This window comes from Echiichthys vipera (genome assembly GCF_963691815.1).
Source record: "Echiichthys vipera genome assembly, chromosome: 7".
Taxonomy (NCBI): Eukaryota; Metazoa; Chordata; class Actinopteri; order Perciformes; family Trachinidae; genus Echiichthys; species Echiichthys vipera.
In genome coordinates, this window is record NC_139832.1 from 4,889,120 (window position 1) to 4,911,289 (window position 22,170).

The following is a 22,170-nucleotide window of genomic DNA, read 5'->3' on the forward strand; positions in this document are numbered from 1 at the left end:
TCAATTGAAGCTGAAGAGGGATTCCCCCTCCTTTGGTCACGGTATTGATGGCTTTCCAAACTGGTGGAATCCGCTTTGCGCTATCAATTGCTGACTGATCTCTGGTCCGGTGGGACCTCTTTGATGTGAAGAACAAAGGGTTCCTATTGGGTTACACAGGTCAGGATTGATGATGCGTGAAATCAAGGCCTCAGAGGGGAAAACCAGGAGAAGACACTCTCATCCTCCCATGGGAAGATCACTGTTTCTCCAAAGCGTGCCTTTACGCTAAAGCTCTTTGGAAAACCGTTTAGATCTAAAAAAAAAAAAAACTATAAGATGAAAGAAAACTTCAAAGCAGGACTTAAGGTTCAGGGTATTCTGTCCTTGGCAAAGCTAGGACCAAGCTGCTTGGGTCCTTTCCTGCATTCAAATCACCTGACACGGGGCGTTCACATCTTGAGGGAATAAAAATTCCTGTTTATGATTTCAGGGAAAAGATAGGAGCCATTTTTGACAGAGAGGGTCATCTTATCTGAGGCCCTTGGCTGCTCCTCTCACTTTCTCCAGTCTGTCATCTCCTTCCTCTCTTCCCTCCCTTTCTCCAGTGTGGGGAGAGACATGCTGACAGATGGACCCAGGACATCCGGATGCAGGAGTGGGGAGGGTTGAGGGAGAGGAGGGTGAGAAGGGTGGACCTGAATGGAAGGAAGCCAGAAGAGAGAGGGAGCAACAACACCAGTTGCCAAATACAAAGTGTTTTCACTTGCGAGCGAAGGAGGGATGTCTGATTCCGGGAATGGAGGGATGATGAAGTGGTAGAAGGACGAGAGGGCTGAGAGGGTGGAAGGGGGGGAGGGCAGCATGCGGGTTGGAGTTTGCCAACACCTGGTGGGGATTATAGGGAGCAGGATGGTCGGGAGTAGGGGAGGGGGGCTTTGTTGTGTTCTGGAGGAAAGAGTTTTTTTCTCTTTCTTGGCAAGTCTCTAGATTAGAGGCTTTGAGTGGATGTTGAGGAAGTAGGGCTTTTCCAAAACACTCACGCACACAAACAGCAGGGTTATTAAAGGTGATTTAGTGCGATGAAAGGTTATTGTTATTAATAATTTAATTGTAAGCAGTCCTTAAAGGATGACAACGCGGTTATACTATATTAACTACATATATATATATATATATATATATATATATATATTTTGATACAATACTAGCTTGAAAAAAGATACATATACCTCTTTCAAAACCACTGCAAAAAGAAAAAAGTCAATGACACAAAATAGGATCATTATTTCCCGCTGTTATTTTGTTTAACAGTTGTCTTCTAGTCTTCTTGTGTTCTTGTCTTGGGTTGAAAATCTACTTGTCTACAGATCTTTTTCTATCTATAGACTGGTGGCTGGAGAGGTGCAAGTTCATTTCCTGGGCACTGCAGGGGTGCTGTTGAGCAAGGCACCGACCCCCCAACTGCTCGGGGTACCGGTCACTGGCAGCCCCCTCGCTCTGACATCTCTCCATTAGTTGCATGTATATAGGTCCTGTCTGTACATGTGTGTGTATTACGGGCCTGTGTGTGTAAAATGGAGTGAAAATTGAATTTCCCCGTTGCGGGACAAATAAAGGGATTCTTCTTCTTCCTCTAATCTTCTGACTACTCAAGGCGCTTTCACACTACTTGTCACATTCACCCATACAAACAGACATTCACATTGATGGCAGTGGACATCTACAAACCATCTAATCCAATCTAACCATTGACACTACATTTATACACCCATGCACAGCACGGGAGCAATTTGGGGTTCAGTGTCTTACCCAAGGACACTTCTACATGTGGACCGGGGGAGCTGGGGATTGAACCGCCAATCTCTCGAATAGAGGGCAACCCACTCTCTCACCGAGCCACAGCTGTACTTTCAATATCGAATGGTGATATTGCATTGTTTTGAAAGTATCTCTACTTTTGACAACCTTTAAACCAGCGATATGTTAGCACTTCCCTTCCTTTCTGTGGCACTCAGTGAAAAGATCATTTGGGCTAAAGACGTAAATCCTTAAAAAACGTCTCTCAAATATATAGTTGCATTTTTAGAAAGGCTGAGTAATTTCATAAAACAGCTGTGCACTGTAGCTTTTAGCAAACTTCACACAACCAGGAGTACATAGTGCATTTGCTGGGGGACTATTTCCAGTGGTGATTAAATACACATTTGCTGTTCTTGTGAGTTTTTTGTGGCGGCAGGACGGTGTGTGTGGGATCGAATCAAAAATAAACTGTGTGAGTTCATGGTAATGAAAGCACATGTCATCCAGTGCAACAGTGTGGCTCATTGTGTTTTTAATAGCTGTTGGACAACAATGGAGCTCTATATATCAGGGTCTGGATACACACACAATACTTGTTCATGTGATCGATTCATTGTTGGTTTTGGTCTGTTCATGACATTTGTTGACAATGAGAATAACATTTAAGAGCTGCTACGGTATTACTTCACATAAACAGATGTATGACTGTACCATGATTACCATCATCGCCTCATGGCAGATGCCTATTATTGTCTTTCTGTCCAATTTAGCTTTTATGGATTCACAGAAAAGCACATCATACAGCATTTTGTGCCTAATTTTAGAAAAATGGACTCTTGATGTGGAGAGAAAATAAGGTTATTGAGGTAGCAGAGGAGGATTTCCAGGTTACAGCACAAAATTGGGAGGAACTCTGCTATACTGACATTCAGTGGAAAGGTCAACGGACCGTTGAGGAGAGGGCAGGAAGCCAGCTGCGGCTTGCTTATTAAAACATTTGCCCTGACCACAAAACTCGTCGTTTTGCATCAAGCTGAAGCAGAACATGGAGAGAGATTTTAGTGAGCTGTTTTCGTGTGGGTGAGTTGTGTCACAAAAAGGCACAGTGGGGTGTTTTCCCTGTATTTTTTGGTGACTTGCTGTGTGCTGCAATGGGATGGAAAAGCTGTGTGTGTTTGGACTAAGTCAACCGCACATCACGTATGGCGCACCCATGACTTGTGTTCCTTTAACCATATAATTGCACAGGGAAGTGACAGCTGGTTATGGCAGTGATGTACAGTAGGGTAGCCCAAACTTAACGGATCTGTGTCACCAGTCGGACAGTTTTTTGGCTAGATCCTATCAAACTTTCTGTTTACCTACGAATATAAATGATGGTGTGATGTTTTGAGTTAATTTAATGGCGTAAAACTAAAGTCGAACTTCTTATCTTTGTAACCATATATCGTCTTAACAGCCTAGTTAATCCTCGTGTTTACAAGAGTGGTCAAAAGACGCTAACTCTGCTACTCTCGGCCCTAGTCGGACACCCCGATCTCCTCGCCGTAAACACTAGGAGCTGCCTGACATCCACATCAAAATCAATGTCATCAGAACACCCGGGACCATACTTCAGTCCTCCTAAATAAAATAACATACATTAACAGACCCCAAATATACCATAAAGTCTTGTTAATTTACATTTTTCACCCAGTAAAAGCACCACTAAGAGACCAGGAACTGCAGCAGACCGGATCCGTCCAAATAAAGCCAGCGAATGGCGTCTGACTGGTGATAAAGTTACGTTATACTAAACATGATGGCTTCCAACAACGCAGCAGCTAAGTCTTTCATTGTCACGGCGCCAGGGAAGGCTAGACTGGCTGTGACTCAGCAACGCAGACGGTAAAACCACTTGTTATTCTGGTCCATAATTTTCCCACAGTTTTCCCTGTTCACATCGCTTAACTTACAGGAGGTTTTCGTGAACACCTAGAGTAATCAATACGTTTCCAATTCATGCTGGATTTGAATTTCAGCATAACTGCTCAACAAGGCCTGGACTTTGTCATCCTACATCTGTCGTATCTCTTCTTCATCTTGTAGAAGCACAATGAACAGAAAACTAACTGGTTTGTGGTCAATGCTGTTCTGTGAATCTCTGCCGCGAGTACTCGACCGTTCACAAATGTTTAATCGTCGCAAGTCCCTCCTGAACCTTTGGGAAATACTTTCCCCCTGATCAAGGACTTTTTTGGGGGGGGTAAAATAAAGTCCCCAGAACTTGAGAACTATGAGGAGAAAATAAGTCAATGAGAAAAGTGACTGTAGGGAAGAGTAGAAACTTCATCAGAGAGATCAGTGGGGAAGGACAGAAGGGAAAGCGGTTCACCAACAGTAGAATGAAAGCAGGCAGGTGTCCTGTCAATCCAATCAGTGGAGCTAAAGAGGATGGAGGGATAAGTTGAGGGTGGAAGAAACCAGGGATCAGGGTGGTGTGATGGCAGGAGACTCGACCGTCACGTAGCAGGTGGTCTGCAATACCAGAGGTGCATTGTGGGAGCTGACCTAGAGGCCCGAAGATGCTGCACAGAGGACTTAGTGCTGAGCTAAAACTACTAGAATGGCATCATCCATTCAGAATTATTATCAGCTGCAGACAGAATACGTTTTCATTACCAAATATGATTATCACTATTAGGAGGAGACTCTTATTGTTGACTCATTGTAGCACTTGAGTTGGACGTTTTTACTTGTTTTGTTTGAACTACAGACTCAACATGTATGTATCTCAGTCAGTGATGTGCTTCCTCAAAAATCTACAAAATTACGAGCACAGTCTGTCACCGTGCCGAGCCGTCCGGGGGGTCGGGTCTTTGTGCTACAATTTAAAAAGAAATGTGGACGATAGGGCCGCCATACAGGCTATAAACAATATTTTGTATTAACAATGGTTCCAATTACAATATATATGTTGCTGTCAATCATTTTGTTTCTAATAAAAAACTAACATCAGGAGATAGCACTACACATTTACATTCATTCATCTTCAACCGCTTATCCCGGGGTCTGGTTCGCGGGTGGGGGCTGGAGCCGATCCCAGCTGACATTGGGCGTGAGGCGGGGTCCACCCTGGACAGGACGCCAGTCTATCACAGGGCACATAGAGACGAACAGAGACAGACAACCATTCACACCTACGGGTGATTTAGAGTCATCAATGAACCGAACACCTGCACGTCTTTGGACTGTGGGAGGAAACCGGAGGACATGGAGAAAACCCACGCAGACACGGGGAGAACATGCAAACTCCACACAGAAGGGCCCCAGCCGGGCGAACCTGAAACCTTCTTGCTGTGAGGCGACAGTGCTAACCACTACACCACCGTGTACACATTTACAGGTTGTTTTTATCCACATGGGAAGATATTTACAGGTGTACGGAGCAAGATAATAACTCGTTCACACAAGATAATGATCTTGTTCGCACAAGATGAAAAACAAATCATCTCCCGGGAAGTCAGGTGCCATCGTCACCTCAGAGGAGGACGACTCAAGGATGGGCTGTTACAGCAAGCTTAGGGAAAAAACCATTAACCAAGAGACAATCCTGGAGTCTGGAGCCAAACACATGACCGCACAGACACATGGAGGCCCGGCGACAGAGGGAGGAAGTAGAAGACATTAAAGACGAGACAGAGGGACAGGGATGATCCAAGTGACACAGTTACTCACAGGAAGAGAGAGAGAGTGCAGCGCTCTTTCAGGATCCATCAGGCCGCCTGCCAATCAAACAGCTCAAGAGGATGTGTGACAGGTCTGTTGATAGATAGATACAAGCTGACACGAAATCTTCTGCTTGGAACAGTTCATCAGACAGGTTATAAATAGTCCATTAAAGCTATGGTGCTTTCCAGAATAAGAAAAGAAATCTGCTATTCGGCTTCTGGCACAGATACTTCATGTACCGGCACGCTTTGTGTTTGAGATTATCAATGGAAAGCCGGTGAGCATGTTTACCTGTCGGGGTAAGCTTCTTATCACATCTGCCAACGGAAAGAAAGTATTCCTGGAGTTCTCTGAATCACTAGTTTGGAGCTGCATCTAATGATTATTTTCATTATCACTTCATTACTATATCACGATTTTGTGAATCACTGATTATTCGATGAATCTATAAAATATCAGAAAAGGTGGAAAGTGTAATTACAGAGCCCAAGTTGACATTTTTAGAGTCCCAAACACAAATATTCACTTATTTATCTTCAACCGCTTGTCCCTATTGGGGTTGCGGGGGTGGGGGGGTGGGGGCTGGAGCCACATGGGGCTTGAGGCGGGGTCCACCCTGGACAGGACGCCAGTTTATCACAGGGCACATAGAGACGAACAGAGACAGACAACCATTCACACCTACGGGCAATTTAGAGTCATCATTTAACCGAACACCTGCACGTCTTTTGGACTGTGGGAGGAAACCGGAGAACCCGGAGAAAACCCACGCAGATACGGGGAGAACATGCAAACTCCACACAGAAGGGCCCCAGCCGGGATTCGAACCCTCTCGCTGTGAGGCGACAGTGCTAACCCAAATATATTTAATGTAAAGGATAGAAAACAGTAAAAAGAAGCCTACCTTCTACTCGATAAATTATTGAAATGATTGTCAAAAACAAGTGTCGAAGAACTCATTAATTGGCCCGTCTTATGTTCGAGCACCGCACCAGTTTATCATTCTGCAGAGAACAGAAAACGGTCAGAGAGCTGTATCATGACAACTGTGATTGGTGTGGACGAACACAATAAATGAAGCAGAGAAGGTTTACCACATCCACATACTACATTTTGAGATTCATGTTCATTGGTGTAGAAGGAGAATTGAGAAAAAGAAAGAAGAAAATGAAACGTACCTTCATGTAGTTCCTCCACCATCCACTGACGTCAGAAGAGCCACATCATGGTGGAAGGAAACTGGCTGCAACAAGAAACATTGGCAGATATTAAAGACATGCTATCCCAATGACTAACGCAGAGAAATAACACTGAAGTCCGACAGTGTCCATTTAAGGTAGAACAGTGAGTAAAGACTTGGCTCCTTTTGGTTTTGCATCAGATTTTGGCCCGATGTACGCAGCACTGGCAACGTTGTTGGGCAAATGAACGGATAGGCTGACAGTCCGAGCCCGTGGAAGTCAAATAATAACTTGTACAGACTCTAAACTAAAACAGACCATTCCTTACAAGTGAATAATGTGGTCTTAAAAGGGAATGATTTTGTACATAAAGCAGCAGTGATGTGTGTGTGTGTGTGTGTGTGTGTGTGAAGGGTAAATAGGATATGTCCGTCAAAGCTACCACCCACATCCCAGATGGCCCTTCCCGTCAATATGTGAACCTGTTTGCACTTGGTATGCGCCTCGGTCGATTGGCTCAGCACTCAATAAAAATGAAGCACTTGAGACGCTCTTGACCACATGTTTTTGTAGTATAGTGATGCGTCTCCGATAAGGATGTAACAGGAAAAAAGGGCATCAAAGCAACACGTGGTTGTTGTTTTGGTGACATTTTATGACATGTTAGAAATAAGTGTGATCACCCATCGTTTCACCCCTACGGAAGGAGATGTGTTTCTCCCGCAGACAGAGGTATCTCCAGCTGTACCGACACAACCGCTACTGGGCTGCGACTTCCTGGTTGAGCCAATAAGGAAGTGCCAGTTCTCTGAGTGTCCACTAGGGGCAGGTTTCATAACAGAGCAGTTTCTTATTGAGCCCCATGTTAAACAGGCCATTTTCACATCATCATTAAACCTGTTTAGGTCCTGGTACAAAAAACATTCTAGTCTGTATGTTGAGGTTATATCTCCATGACAACACTGAGCGGGGTGATTTTTTTTGTACCAGGCTAGTTTTTATTTTATTGGAGGTTAAAGTTTATGGGGCGTGGCCTCTTTAGTGACAGCTAGTTGCTGGCCCTCACTTCTCCTCGGAGGTTAACGTCAGCCAGATGGACGTATCTCCCTCCCCTCAACGTCACATACATGCCCTTTTTTGGTCAGAGTAAATGAGGCGGAGTCAAAGTGTGACAAGATGGCAACCCCCGTAGGCGAGGACGATTGGATCAAGCTGAGAGAACGAACCTCGAGGTAGAGGCTACGTCCATTTTTGTACAGTCTGTGGTGTGAACACATTCTGAAACCCGTTCCTCAGGCTACATCCACACTACTATGTTTCAAAACAATGATGATCTTGAAGTCAAATTATTGAATTGTGAACGAGAACTTCACATCTGTGTGGATAAAAAAAAAAAGGTTTGAGGCTTTAAAAAGCACTATTCTCGAGGAAAAAAATAAATGCACATCAGAGGCCATGACAAGAGTCACCACTCACCGCACAGGTTGTGGACGACCAGGAAGGAAGGAAGGAAGGATGTGTGATCCCGCTAGCGTGACCTTCGCCCCATATGTCTTTGGACCAATAACACACCAACATGCCAGGAAGTCCACCCCTTCCTTATCTGAGGAACGGAGACTGGCTGTTCCCACGTTTGGTCCCTTAGTCCAGAGAAAAAGGAACCAGATAAAGCAAACGAAAACCGAGCCATGTCAGAAGCCCGGCAGCATTTACGGGAAGGGAGTCGGACAGATTTGATCTTTCTTTTTTTTTCCTTCTTCCGAGAACAAGTCGGAAAGCACTGAATCTGAGCTCAGTCTTAACACTGCGAGGCTTTGTAGGCAAAATGCAAAATGTCTTTTCAAAGCTGTGAGTGTGCAGCTTTGCAAGTCCTACAAAGTATTTTTTACATGTTCTTTATTTATTGTTGCAGGATTTTACAAGGTCAAAACCTAAGGCTTGAACGCTTTTGCTTATTCCAGGTCAAGTGAAGTGTTTTGTTTTGGTTTAAGTTTTCTTTTTTTTATAGGTCTGACTCAGGTCCCAGTCTCAAGTATCAAATTCTGATTCTGGTACTTTCGGTCGAGGGCCTCCCTCTCTATCGCGTAGCTCCCACCATTGATGTTAATGTTTGCACTACACGTCCCCCCTAAAGAAGCTGCGGTTTCATCGGTGTTGTGTCAAAGCTTTAACAGAGTGAGTACCCTATTTTCCGCACTATAAGTTGCACCTAAAAACCTTCAAATTTCTCAAAAGCCGACAGTGCGCCTTATAATCCGGTGCTCCTTATATATGGACCAATATTGAGCCACAACAGGTTTCGCAACTACGGTGAGCAGCCGCCGACTCTATTTTCCCCCATGGAAGAATTAACGCGCGGTGCATGTTGAGATATATGACGATATGTGTCGTTTCATTTCCATGTGTGTGTTTGTGTAAAGAGCCCAAAATGGCTCCTGTTAAGAGACACGCTTAGGACGCAGAGTTTAAACTCAAGGCCATTAGTCACGCAGTAGAACACGGGATAGAGCAGCAGCCAGAGAGTTTAACATGAACCAATCAATGGTGCGGAAGTGGAGGAAGCGACAAGATGACCTGCGCCAAGTAAAGAAGAATAAAAAGAGTTTAGAGGGAACAGAGCGAGACGGCTACAGCTGGAGGACAAACTCAAACTCGAACTTGTAACCCCAGCCTCCACTGTAGCGTCTGTTCTATGCGCCTTATAATGTGGTGCGCCTTATATATGAAAAAAGTTTCAAAATAAGCCATTCATTGAAGGTGAGCCTTATAATGTGGTGCGCCTTATAGTGCGGAAAATACGGTAGTTACGCATGCCTCAATATCCAAATCTCTCCAGCTCTTCACAGAAAATGTGAAACCTGTCAATTGTTTTTTTTTTAGGGCTAAATCACTCAGTGTATGTGTGTGTATGTGTGTGTGTGTTTAATCCAGGTCAAGTGAAAGGGAACGTTTTTGACACATCTAGTTGTAACAATGGCCATTTTCTACCGAATTGAGCCAATCCATATATACATGTCTTTTGACCTCTTTGACTGATGCAAAAAATAGCTGTTTGCACCCTGTATAGTGGCACAAACTGTGCAGTCAGCAAACAGTATGCAGAAAACATTTCAGGGTCACTGGACATGTTATGTAAATAACTTAAACAAAGGTATGCAAGTAGGTAAAGACGTCCAGTGCTTAACACATTTAATTCGCTTTCCTGGAAGAGAACCATGGATTGGTATAAGTAAGAAGCACTCTATCCGCTTTTGTGGCTTATTGGACCGTAAGGAAGTCAGGAACACTAGTTATATGTCATGAAAATAAAACTATTTAGGGTTCAGTACACTGTGTGTTCAGGATACAGGAAGTTCGAGAAGAAACAAATAACATTTTATTGGCCCAGAGAGGAAGGGAAAAGGGTGAACCTGTTGTCAGGGGCCTTGTGTTCATGCATCCCTCTGTTTCCTGTGAGTGAAAGAGAGGAACAGGAAGGCAGAAAGAGAAACAGAGAGAGAGAGGAGAGAGAGAGAGAGAGAGAGAGAGAGAGAGAGGAGAGAGAGAGAGAGAGAGAGAGAGAGAGAAAATCAACTCAGGGATCAAATGACAACGAACAGATCACGCAGCGGCGGAGGTCCCTTTGAACCTTCGCCGTGCGGAAGTCAGCTTTTTTCCCCCCCTGTCCTCGCTCTCTCTTTCCCCTCACTTTATCCTGTGATCCCCCGCTCCCCCCCTTTTCCCGGAGATACGCTTTCAACATGCTAAGCCCTGTAAAAACAGGCCGCGAGTGTTTACAGCTGAGAGCGGTTCACAAAGATGTCCCGGCATGCTACGCTGCATCAGGCTACACTGCTCGGGACCGCGTGTCCCTGCTGAAAAAAATGTGTCTCCTCTAGTTGTGTGTCCTCGATTTGTCTTCATTGTGTGTATTGTCGCAGCACATACAAAGGCGGAAACGCAGCATGCAAAGTTGACTAATGAAGAACCTGACGTGATGTCTGCAAGTGGAGAATGTCACGAGATAGATGACTTTCAACAGGCCACAAACAGTTTTTTCAAGTGTTGCGGGTTGCAAAAGCATTGAAATGACTTCATGATTTACTCAGTGTGCGAACTGTTCCATGTCTTTCAGGGGAGCTCATTTTAAGTTTTGGTTATTTTTTTGCCTTTGTGTCAGCACATCTGATATATAATAATACCTTAATGACCACATCAAACCTTCTGACAGGTAGGTATGATACAACACGCCATAGCAGAGCACAGTATACTCTGCAGATCGGTGCATAAATCAGAAACAGAGCAGTCCAAGCTACTTAAAAGAGGTCGAGCATCACTTCCAAAGAGCACAGTAGTTGCAAGATGGTCATCTATGCTGAAGAAGATACAGAAGAATAGAAATGCAAGGCAAACATACCACATAGTTTGGGATTTTAGAGGCCCTCCGGAATTTCACAAATCGTGTCTTTAGGGGAGCTCATGTCGTATTAAAGGAAAGATATTCTACTCTTTTCCAGGTTCATACATGTATTTAGTGTTTCTACTGGAACGTATTTACAAGCTGTAATGTTCAAAAATCTGTTTATTTTTCTCATACTGCTCATAGCTGCAGAAACCCTCTCTGTCGTTGCAACAGAGCGTCTGCGCCTGTCTCTTTAACCCCCCTCTTTTAATCCCAGACAGCTCGGATTGGTCGGCTCTTCCTGGTCTCCGCTTCGCTCTGTCTCCTTGCTACTGGGGAGGACTGATGACAACTGAGTGTACAGTAAGATTTTCTACTGAGCTGTGTGTAGCTGTACTTCGCAAAGTACCACAGACTCTGGATGGATAGATAGATAGATAGGTATGGTAGGTAGGTAGGTAGGTAGGTAACTTTATTTATCCAGAGGGGGAAAATTAGATTAGATTACATTTTCCAGATTTCTTTTTCCTGAGGTCATGGAGCTCTTCAGCTACAATCTTTGAAATATGGCTTTAACACATGCCTATCACCAAATAGACTGGGAAATGTCAGTCGCACAGTTCACTGTTTGTCTCGCACAGTTGGTTCCGGATGCATGATCATAAAAACACTGTGTTTGCATCGCAAGGTTCCTATTTTACCGATCAGCAGCAGGAAGTTTAACTGCCAATCATGTAAAAAATGAAAAGGGTGTTTACTTTTTTTTTTTTTTTTTTACGAGTGAGGCAACGGAAGCGAGCTGTTAAACCCTTCTGGCTAACAGGCGGCATTTTTACGGCCCAAGAAAAGTCAAACAGAGAAGTAACAAACAAACAGAGGAGCCATTAGTGGGACAGCGTGCCGTTTCTCTGTTTGCTCTACCTGTCCCCTGTGTGCACCTATTTGAACAGGTGTCACTGTGTGTGTGTGTGTGTGTGTGTGTGTGTGTGTGTGTGTGTGTGTGTGTGTGTGTGTGTGTGTGTGTGTGTGTGTGTGTGTGTGTGTGTGTGTGTGTGTGTGTGTGTGTATAAACTACAATCAATTACTGTTAGGGACATATCCTGAGTTCAGAATGACACTGACTGTAACTCAAGAAGCGTGGGTGCCGGGTCTTCCTCCCTCCGCTTCTTCTTTCTCTTTCCACTCCCTCCTTCCTTTGTCCCTGGCCTCAGTTTATCGCCTCATCCCCTCCTGAAGGGGTTTAAGGGGGAACTTCTGTAAAGATAATCCTCCTGTTTTTCAGATACAGACAGGAAACAGCAGAAAAGAGAGGAGGAGGAGGAGGAGGAAAGAAGAGGTTCTGTTGACTCAGTTGGGAGCTAAAGATAATGTTTGACTTCCGTCTCGTACAGGCTAAGAAACTTTACCATGTGAGGTGAAATGATAGTATACGCAGAAAGGTTGTGGCCAGTTCTGAAAGTAAAAAGAAATATTTTTGAGTAGAAGTAGTCAGGAAGCAGAATCGCCTTCTTGTCAGGTGGAAGAACTCCTAAAAAACAACGCCGGACCCTGGAGGACACTCAAACGCAGACTCTATTACCAGGTCTTTAAGAGGAGGGTGACTCACTTGACCTATTAAACTGCAGGGGAACTTTTTAACCTACTCTCTATATTGTTGAACAGTTAAAGGGCTGATTAACCTGAAGCACAGTCCAGCAGTTTTTACTGTGAGAGGCTTAATTTCCTTTGCTAGAAACGAGTTTCTATGACAACTGTTGGCAGGGCGATCTGTAGATTATCCAGAATGAATGGGGCGTTAGTTCTGGATTAACACTTTTGCCTTTTGACTCTTTTCAATGTTAATTAATCTGTCGATTTTCTAGATTAATCGATTGGTTGTCTGGACTTAAAGATATTCTGGTTATTGTCCCAGAGGAGAAAGCAGAAAATATCAGGGAGGTGTTCCAGGCACGTCCAGCTGGAGGAGGCCTCGGGGAAGACCAAGGACCAGGTGGAGAGATTATATCTCCACACTGACCTGGGAACGCCTCAGGATCCCCCAGTTAGAGCTGGTTAATGTGGCCCGGGAAAGGGAAGTTTGGGGTCCCCTGCTAAAGCTGCTGCCCCCGAGACCTGACCCCGGATAAGAGGCTGAAGATGAGATGAGATGAAGACACTGGAATAGGATGATTTTGATCGATTATTAAAATAGCATGCGATAAATGTGATAGTTGACAACTAATCAACTAATCGTTACCGCTCTAACTCTTTCAAAAGGTACTTTCTGCAGCGCAAACTTTTTTTCCAGTCACCTCCATCGTGTTGGACGAATACAACTAAAACAATCTGCTAGATACCACCGGAGGTAAGAAAGACAATGTTTTTGCAAATCGGATGAACTGACCCTTTAAATGGACAAACCAATTTTCATCTTCTACCGCTTGTCCCTGTTGGGGTCGCGAGGGGGGGCTGGACCCAGCTGACATCGGGCGTGAGGTGGGGTCCACCCTGGACAGGACGCCAGTCTATCACAGGGCACATAGAGACGAACAGAGACAGACAACCATTCACACCTACGGGTGATTTAGAGTCATCAATGAACCGAACACCTGCACGTCTTTGGACTGTGGGAGGAAACCGGAGAACCCGGAGAAAACCCACGCAGACACGGGGACAACATGCAAACTCCACACAGAAGGGCATGGACATCTATCACATCAGCAGCAGACACAAGCAGGAGATTACTGATATCTGATAAAAGGTCGATATAGTTTCTGACAAATCAAGACGTATCTGTCCCAACACTAACATGTATTGAAACATTGCTTCCACAAATACTCCAACAGTCTATAAATTCAAGGACGCAGATATGCAAACACACGGTTCCGCAGTCGACTTTGAGCGTGCGCTCGCGCCGGTGGCAAATCAACAACAGCACCGGCTGTAAGAGCTCCTCTCACAATATCAACAGGAAGCCCCTCCTCCAGGAAGCTATTAACAGGTTATGGGGTTCATGTTCACACACACACACACACACACACACACACACACACACACACACACACACACACACACACACACACACACACACACACACACACACACACACACACACACACACACACACACACACACACACACACACACACACACACACACACACACACACACACACACACACACACACACACACACACACACACACACACACACACAGTAAAACAAGGCCTGTGTGCACTTAATGAGGCCGAAGCAGAAGTGAAGGTGGAAATTAGTTGTTAAGTCTTTGCTTGCGAGTCTCTCTCTCTCTCTCTCTCCTCTCTCTCTCCCTCTCTCTCTCCTCTCTCTCTCCTCTCTCTCTCTCTCTTCCTCTCTCTCTCTCTCTCTCTCTCTCTCTCTCCTCTCTCTCTCTCTCTCTCATCTCTCTTCTCTCTCTCTCTCTCTCCTCTCTCACTCTCTCTCTCTCCTCTCTCTCTCTCTCTCTCCTCTCTCTCTCTCTCTCTTCTCTCTCTCTCTCTCGCACACGAAAGGGTTTTGCAACAGAGTTTGTGTGTCCACGTGTTTCCACTTGTATTGAAACAAGAACAAGAGTTCTTGAGGCCTTCGGGGAACATTTCTGCTAAGTGAGGTCATTTTGGCTGCTTCACAGTTCTTCAAGGAGTCACATTAAGGTTCAGCTCAGTTCGACAACAGTCCACGTAGAAATCATTATGCGGTGCTCAGTGCTTTTCAACATTTGAAATGCTTTTCATTCTTCTGAGCCCTTTGAAGACTTCTTCTCCGTGTTGGTTTATAGCATGAGCTTGAGGGTTCAGGCTTGACCTTGGAAACAGTAGCGGACAAAACAATCTCAGCTCAAGGTCCATTCACACTTCACAGAAGCACTGCAAACCTAGACATTATCTGGCGGAGCTGTATGTGAGAACACAAATATCAGGATCAGTTGGACTGTATATCAAACGCTCTTTTCCCTGCCATCAACCTATTACAGAGACAGATTAATCTCTGGGTAAGCCCATATGTGAATACACTACAGACAAATCCAATGAACGGCAAGAGACTCGGTTGTTTATGACCAACCTACAAACTAGAGGAGTAATCCACGTCATGTCCAGCATCCTGCCACGGTGCCACCAACCCTCTCCTAAACCAAACGTAGTATCTGCAGTAGGTGAGAACATATACTCTATAAGCCTGTGAATGTTCTCATTTGTCCAGGTCGTCGTTATCCTCAAAGCAATTTCAGTCAAAAGCAACTGGACTTGGTTGTTTGTCTAGGAAGACGTTTCACCTCTCATCCAAGAGGCTTCATCAGTTCATGTACGCATCTGACCAGGCTGGGACTGGACCAGGACCAGGACCAGGACCAGGACCAGGACCAGGCTGGTGTGGAGATCAGGGTATTTAACCTCTCACAAGGCCGATGGATGTCACTGGAACCCTTTGTGCTCCAAGTGTCAACGAGTTCATTTTATTATCATTTTATTTTGCAACATAAAAAACACCATACTGTTAAACAAACCCCCCAAAAAGACCCCAGGAAGTCCCTGTACTGAAAAAACTGTCAATTTGAGGATCTCCCAAGTATAGGAAGAGAAATGTTTTGAGAGCTGTTGTGATAGTTATTTGAAAATTGACGTGTCTGTTTTTGTACTTCACCTATTTACGCATCTTGTCTCTACTGTCGCATGAAACCCCAGGTCTTCCACCGCGTCAATAGTCTCCTCCGTGCAGTGGAGTGAACTGGATTTGGTCCCCCATCCCTGCAAGCAGCACCATCTTATGTAACTGGGAGACAGAAAAAAAGATGCAGGAGAAGAAGGAAAACCATAAAGCCAAAGAGGAAGCAAAGGATGTGGTGGGGAGAGCAAACAGCAGCCGGCAGAGAGATCGCCCTTTGTGTGGCTTTTACTGCTTCCTCCCGACCCGGCCGCGTCGCTCACCACATCTCTACCGCTGGAAGAGCATAAACGGCTTAAGTCTCAACCACGGGTGCGAGCAGCCAAAATATTTCACAGACACTGGTGAGACGAGAGGCACTATGATATGAAATATCACATGAACGAGCATTACCAGATCACAAGCTTGCAATTGTTCTCAGAATCAGAAATACAGGGGGAATTACTCCAGCTACACAAACAACATATTTAACAGAAACAATATTATACAGAGAACATATATTTGGAAAAACAGAAATATATATCATTCATTCATCTTCAACTGCTGGTCCCTATCGGGGTTGCGGGGGGGCCGGAGCCGATCCCAATTGACATCGGGTGTGAGGCGGGATACACCCTGGACAGGACGCCAGTCTATCACAGGGCACATAGAGACAACCATTCAATTTAGAGTCATCAATTTACCTAACACAGGCACGTCTTTGGACTGTGGGAGGAAACCGGAGAACCAGGAGACACAGGGAGAACATGCAAACTCCACACAGAAGGGCCCCAGCCGGGATTCGAACCATTAACCCTCTTGCTGTGAGGCGACAGTGCTAACTACCACATCTATACTACACATATATATATATATATAAGAACACTTCCACCAAGAAAACTTTGATTGTAAGTTACAATGTTGCCTTTGATGCTCTGTGTCCATAAGGAGACACTGAATCCAATTAGGTTAATTGTGCTTTAATGCAATGGGTACACTACATTGCTAAACCTCTCTGCTGTCAATGACAAGGTAAAGAATACGTACTTTACCATCTATTTTTCTCTAAATGGGACCATAATCAACTAAATCAACACCATGCTGTGTTGAAGAAGACTTGAAACTAGAGATTGAGACCATAGACTAGGGCTGCCCCCGACCAAGAACTTCCTTGGTCGACCAGTGGTTGCCATTCAGAGCGATTGGTCGACTAATCGTGGCATATGGGGGGTGATTTATATATCCCATATTTTAGACGTCTATCCCGACATGAACACTGACAGTGAGTGTCAAGACTTCCTGTATCTGGCCCTTCAAATTAAAAGCCCGCCAGCCTTCAGTCAAATAGATTTTCACTTAATTTTGATAAGAAACGGCTCCAAAATCTTTTTCCTGCGACCAATCGACCAATGAAATTTTGGTCTGCTTATGACTTTTGGTCGATCAGTGCTTTGTCGACTATTTGGGGGCAGCCGTGCCATAAACTAAGGAAAATATTTAATGAGGTATGCTCATTTTCTCATTGACTTCTATACAATACACTTCTTCTGGGAGCCAGTGGAGTCGCCCCCCGCTGGACATTAGAGAGAGTGCAGCTTTAAGGCACTTTTTCATTGGCTTCACTTTTTAGACCCCCAAGCTACAAGCTAATTTTTTTTAAAAGTGTATGGCGACAACATTGCTTTCAAAATAAAATTCAGAGCGCAAAATCTTTATCTTGAAAAAGACACAGACGATATTAACAATCTTAGTGCAATATAATAAATCATTTATTCATATAAATTATGTGATGTGTATTTGAGGCAATATACAGCACATTTTAAAATTACAAAAAAGATGCAAAGAGATTACAATAAAAGACACCGAGTGCTAAAACATGACCTAATACAAAGACACACACACGCACACACACACACAAACAAACGCACATACACACGCACGCACGCACACACACACACACACTGTCTGTTTTCATAGTTGCAGCTGTCCCGATTGAATATAACATCCATATCAACACAACAACACACACACACACACAAATACGTACGCACGCACGCACGCACACACACACACACACTGCCCCAGTCAGACTGTGCTTAGCTGTTCAGCTGGATATCCATAAGCAGTGAAGAAAGACATGGGAGAAAATATGTTGGTATAAAACACACACACACACAATCCTGATTAACCCACTGACCCCTGAGGGAGACCACCAAGGTGGACATTCTCTCACACACACACACACACACACACACACACACACACACACACACACACACACACACACACACACACACACACACACACACACACACACACACACACACACACACACACACACACACACACACACACACACACACACACACACACACACACACACACACACACACACACACACACACACACACACACGTCGTCCTCAGGTGAAATGGACAGGTGATCCCTGCGTCTCCTCCTCGCTCCCCATCCTCCGCCTCTCTCCCGGTGATCGCATGTCCTTCAGGATCTGGGATTGGTTGAGGAGACACTCCTTCAGCTTGTCCTCTGTCAGGGTGAGACGCTCCTCCAGCACCGACACAGTCTTTGGGTTTGAGGAGGGGGCATGGGGGAGGGGGGTACAACAATTATGAAAGCATTCATAGAATAATAAATATAAAACCTGAAGAGCAGAGATCAGTCTGAGAGCCTTGAAATCGATCCTGTCGCCATTATGGAAAAATAACACAAGAGCTGAAGAGAAGACAGAAGAGGCGTTTGACCTCGTGTGACACACCAGGGTGTTTTTTCAGGACAGCAGCCTTTTGGCCTCCATGTCTCTCATTTTTAAAAGCCTGTCTAGACTGATTTACAGTTCAATATGTTCAATTTTTGGGGAATTATCACTTATTTAAGATGGGAGGGAATAAATGCACCAATCTTCTAATTATGGTCGGCGGTTTTGTCTCAAATACAAAGTAAATCGAGCAGCAAACTGGAGTCGTCTTGTGTTTTCTGGAGGTGATTTGGTGATAAATGCACAGCAAAATGTGTTCATACTTGTCTGATGGGCTTTTCATTTGCCTGCATATATTTTATGTTGGCTGTTGATAAATATATTAGATGTGAAATGGGAAGACGGAGCTTTAGAACGCCGTTGGTATATGTCAAATTTACTACTACGATAGTTGCTCTGTCCTGTTAACGATGGGGAACTTTGCATTTTATACCATTTTTTCTCCACCACCATTTATTGTTTGTTTTAAATATAATATAATATAATATAATATATGAATATATATATATATATCCATCCATCCATCCATCCATCTTCAACTGCTTGTCCCTATCAGGGTCGCGGGGGGGCTGGAGCCGATCCCAGGTGACATTGGGCGTGAGGCGGGGTACACCCTGGACAGGACGCCAGTCTATCACAGGACACATAGAGACGAACGGAGACGGACAACCATTCACACCTGCGGGCAATTTAAAGTCATCAATGAACCGAACACGTGCACGTCTTTGGACTGTGGGAGGAAACCGGAGAACCAGGAGAAAACCCACGCAGACACGGGGAGAACATGCAAACTCCACATAGAAGGGCCCCAGCCGGGATTCGAACTTCAAAACGAATTAAAAAAAGAAGTTCAACAAAACATATGAAGAAATGAATCCTCGAACAAACACTGCTTCAGTCTGCTAAATCATAAATCTACTGTCTGCTCCGCTACTACTGACACTTGCTCCAACAGGTGCAGAGCGGAGGCAGGTAAACCATATAACTTACATCTACTGTAGTGGCTTCTGCTTTTTGTTTTTATGCCTTTTTTAAATTTGACTTGGTCTCAGATGGAAAAACGTCGAGGGGAAGGGAAGGGGGTAGTCTGGACCTTTACTAATCACCGACCTGTGTGAGAATATCCAACTGTTGAACGATGTGCCTCAGGGTAGAGTCCAGACTTGATGGATGACCGGAGAGAACCTCCAGGGGGTGCGTCTGCGCTCTCTCCTCTTCCTCTTCCTCTCTCCTTCCTCTCCCTCCCCCGCCGTCCCCCGACTGGCTCCGAATAGTCGCACCTGCCCTACTGCTACTTTCGTCCCCCATCCATCCTCCCGTGCGTCGCGCCGGCAAACCGTTGGAGTGGCGACTGTTGGCAGCGGCCTGCAAGTGCGTCAAGTGTGTCTGTCCATTTAAGAGCTGGAGATTAAAGCAAGAGAGAAAGAAAGAAAGAAAGAGTGGTCTTCAACTGATTGATTTTGAATACATTGTGCTCTCCTGTTTTTTAATTGCCGTGCTCAGGTTTGTCAGTATTTTTTACCCCATCAAATGCATTGTATCCCAGAAGAAAGCCACACAGAATCAAATCACCATTGTGACACATTGACATTGAATTGAGGACCTTACACTGAAAACATTGTGTTCTTAAAATAAGGCCCTGCTAAAGGCATCTCTAAAGTCCCACATCAGATACTTTTACTTTGAAAAACCCTGTGAAAATGAGCTGGAAGCACATCTACTCCGTCTCCTTCATTGAGAAATTCTGGATCTGGTCTCGTCCTGCCCACCATCCTTGCTCGCACTATGGTCAAGACTCGTTTGCTGATACATTATAGTATCTCCCGAGGTTTACGGGTTAATCACCAAGAATATTTCTGGCCGGTTACGCACGTCGGCCTATAGCATGAGTGTCAAACTCCAATTCACAGTGGGCCAAATGTAAAAACTGGGACAGAGTTTCAGGCCAAACTCAATATTTACAAAAAAAAAAAAGAAAAAAAGACGGCAAACTTGCATGTTTCCCTTCTCTCCAGATGTGTAACGTTGAACCTTTCCAGTGCAGCTCCTTGTTCTTGTCCTGGTGTTTCTTCTGTTTGATTCTTTGGTCACAGCCACGGTGACAAACAGCTCTTTACCTGCAGACACAGATCATCTGCCTTCCAGCGCTGCTGAAAGATCCTGTTTCCATCTTTCTTTGGGCGTTTTTGGGGAGGGGTGGATTCAGTGTGTCTGCAGAGACTGGTAGCATGGATGCTCATGTGTGTTAACAGAAAAGTAGACGTGTATGTGCTTTATACTCGAGGGCCAGCTCTCAGAGAACCTTGATATGATCTTGGGGGACAAATATAATTTCACTGCGGGCCAGATTTGGCCCACGGGCCTGAGTTTGACACCCCTGGCCTATAGGTTAATTTGTATACATAGTCACAGTCTGCTAATGGCTTTGCTAGCCAGCACAAGGTAAAAGTTGCTCATCAAGCCTTTGCTGAAGTTGCCTCTAGCTCCGAGGCTGACCCCCCTTCACTTTAATTAGGTGGCATGAAGAACAGGGGAACTTGGCTTTGGTCCTGAGGGGTTGTAGCAGTTCTTTGTTAACAAAATATGTAATGTAGCGCACTGCACTGCTACATTATTGCTTAAAAGGAGCCTGCTGCTTGTATAAAATCTTTAAAAACCTGACAGGGACGAGGCTTGCTGGCAGAAACCCTGCAGGTCTGACCATAGACTGCTGAGCAGCTTTCACACGAATGCTACATCACAAATATGTGTGCTGTAAGCTATGTTTTTGTCTTAATTTCTTTAGTTTGTAACGCACGTTTATAATGACTGTGCTTACGCAAGGAGGCCCTGTACCTCCTCAGTAATTCAAAAGCACAACTCAAGAGTTCAACACGTAAGAACGATCCGACAGAATCCTGTTGGCTTGCCGAAGAGTAGACTGCTCGAAAAGCTGTCTAGCCAACTTTATTGCCCTGTCTGAGATGTAAAGCAAAATGAATAAGCCTGGCTAATATCCATTGGTGATACATAACGCAATGCAGGTGTAGCCAACCTCCTTCCTGTCTCATTGTTCGGTCAGTGGAGAAGGCCTTGGCAGACTGAAGGAGGTGGATGACTCATGACTGTGATGACTGGATCCCTGCCTGAACGACTCCGTGACCGACTGACTAACTTTCTGGCAAAAGACAGAATGGACAAAACTTCCCACAGTTGAAACTACCCAGGATAATTACTAAGGGCTGACGTCTTTAAATCGCTTGTATCGTCCGACCAACAATCTAAAACACAAAAATATTCCATTTACAGTGATTTAGAGGAGAGAAAAGCAACAAATCCTCACATTTGAGAATGTTTGGCACTCTTTGGTTGCTAAATTATTGATTAATTACAAAATAATTAGGATTTTATATCAAATGAATGATTGATTCTCTCGCGAACAGCACAAACGATGACACTTTGAACAGCTGTACTCAGTACGGTGTCTAGAGTCTACTCATAAAGAGCACCGAGTGAAGAGAAGTTGGGCTTTCACCCAAAATAATGGTAGTGTCTCTTGTGTGAAAGGTGGACATGGGGGCGGGTGGTGTATGTAGAGGAGCAGAAGTGGGGAAATAAATGAGGGATGTGTCAGGAAGATGGAGGAGGAAGGAAGAGGAGGGTGTCACACATTCCTGGCCCTAATGCATGGAGCAATCGATTCCGGCTCGCTTCCTGCACAC

At 44.7% G+C, this 22,170-nt stretch overlaps 1 protein-coding gene across 1 annotated transcript in view; it reads right to left on the reverse strand.

The window, feature by feature from the left end:
- Nucleotides 1-18,115: 18,115 nt before the first annotated feature.
- poc1b (POC1 centriolar protein B) overlaps nucleotides 18,116-22,170 on the reverse strand; it is a gene marked incomplete at its 3' end in the record, with an annotated part of 49,005 nt that continues 44,950 nt past the window's right edge. Inside the window, exons 11-12 of the mRNA XM_083916151.1 lie at nucleotides 19,580-19,870; nucleotides 18,116-18,277 (exon numbers count right to left, since the gene is read on the reverse strand). Coding sequence (XP_083772277.1) covers nucleotides 18,116-18,277; nucleotides 19,580-19,870 — 453 coding nt within the window. The remainder of the gene's footprint in view (nucleotides 18,278-19,579; nucleotides 19,871-22,170) is intronic.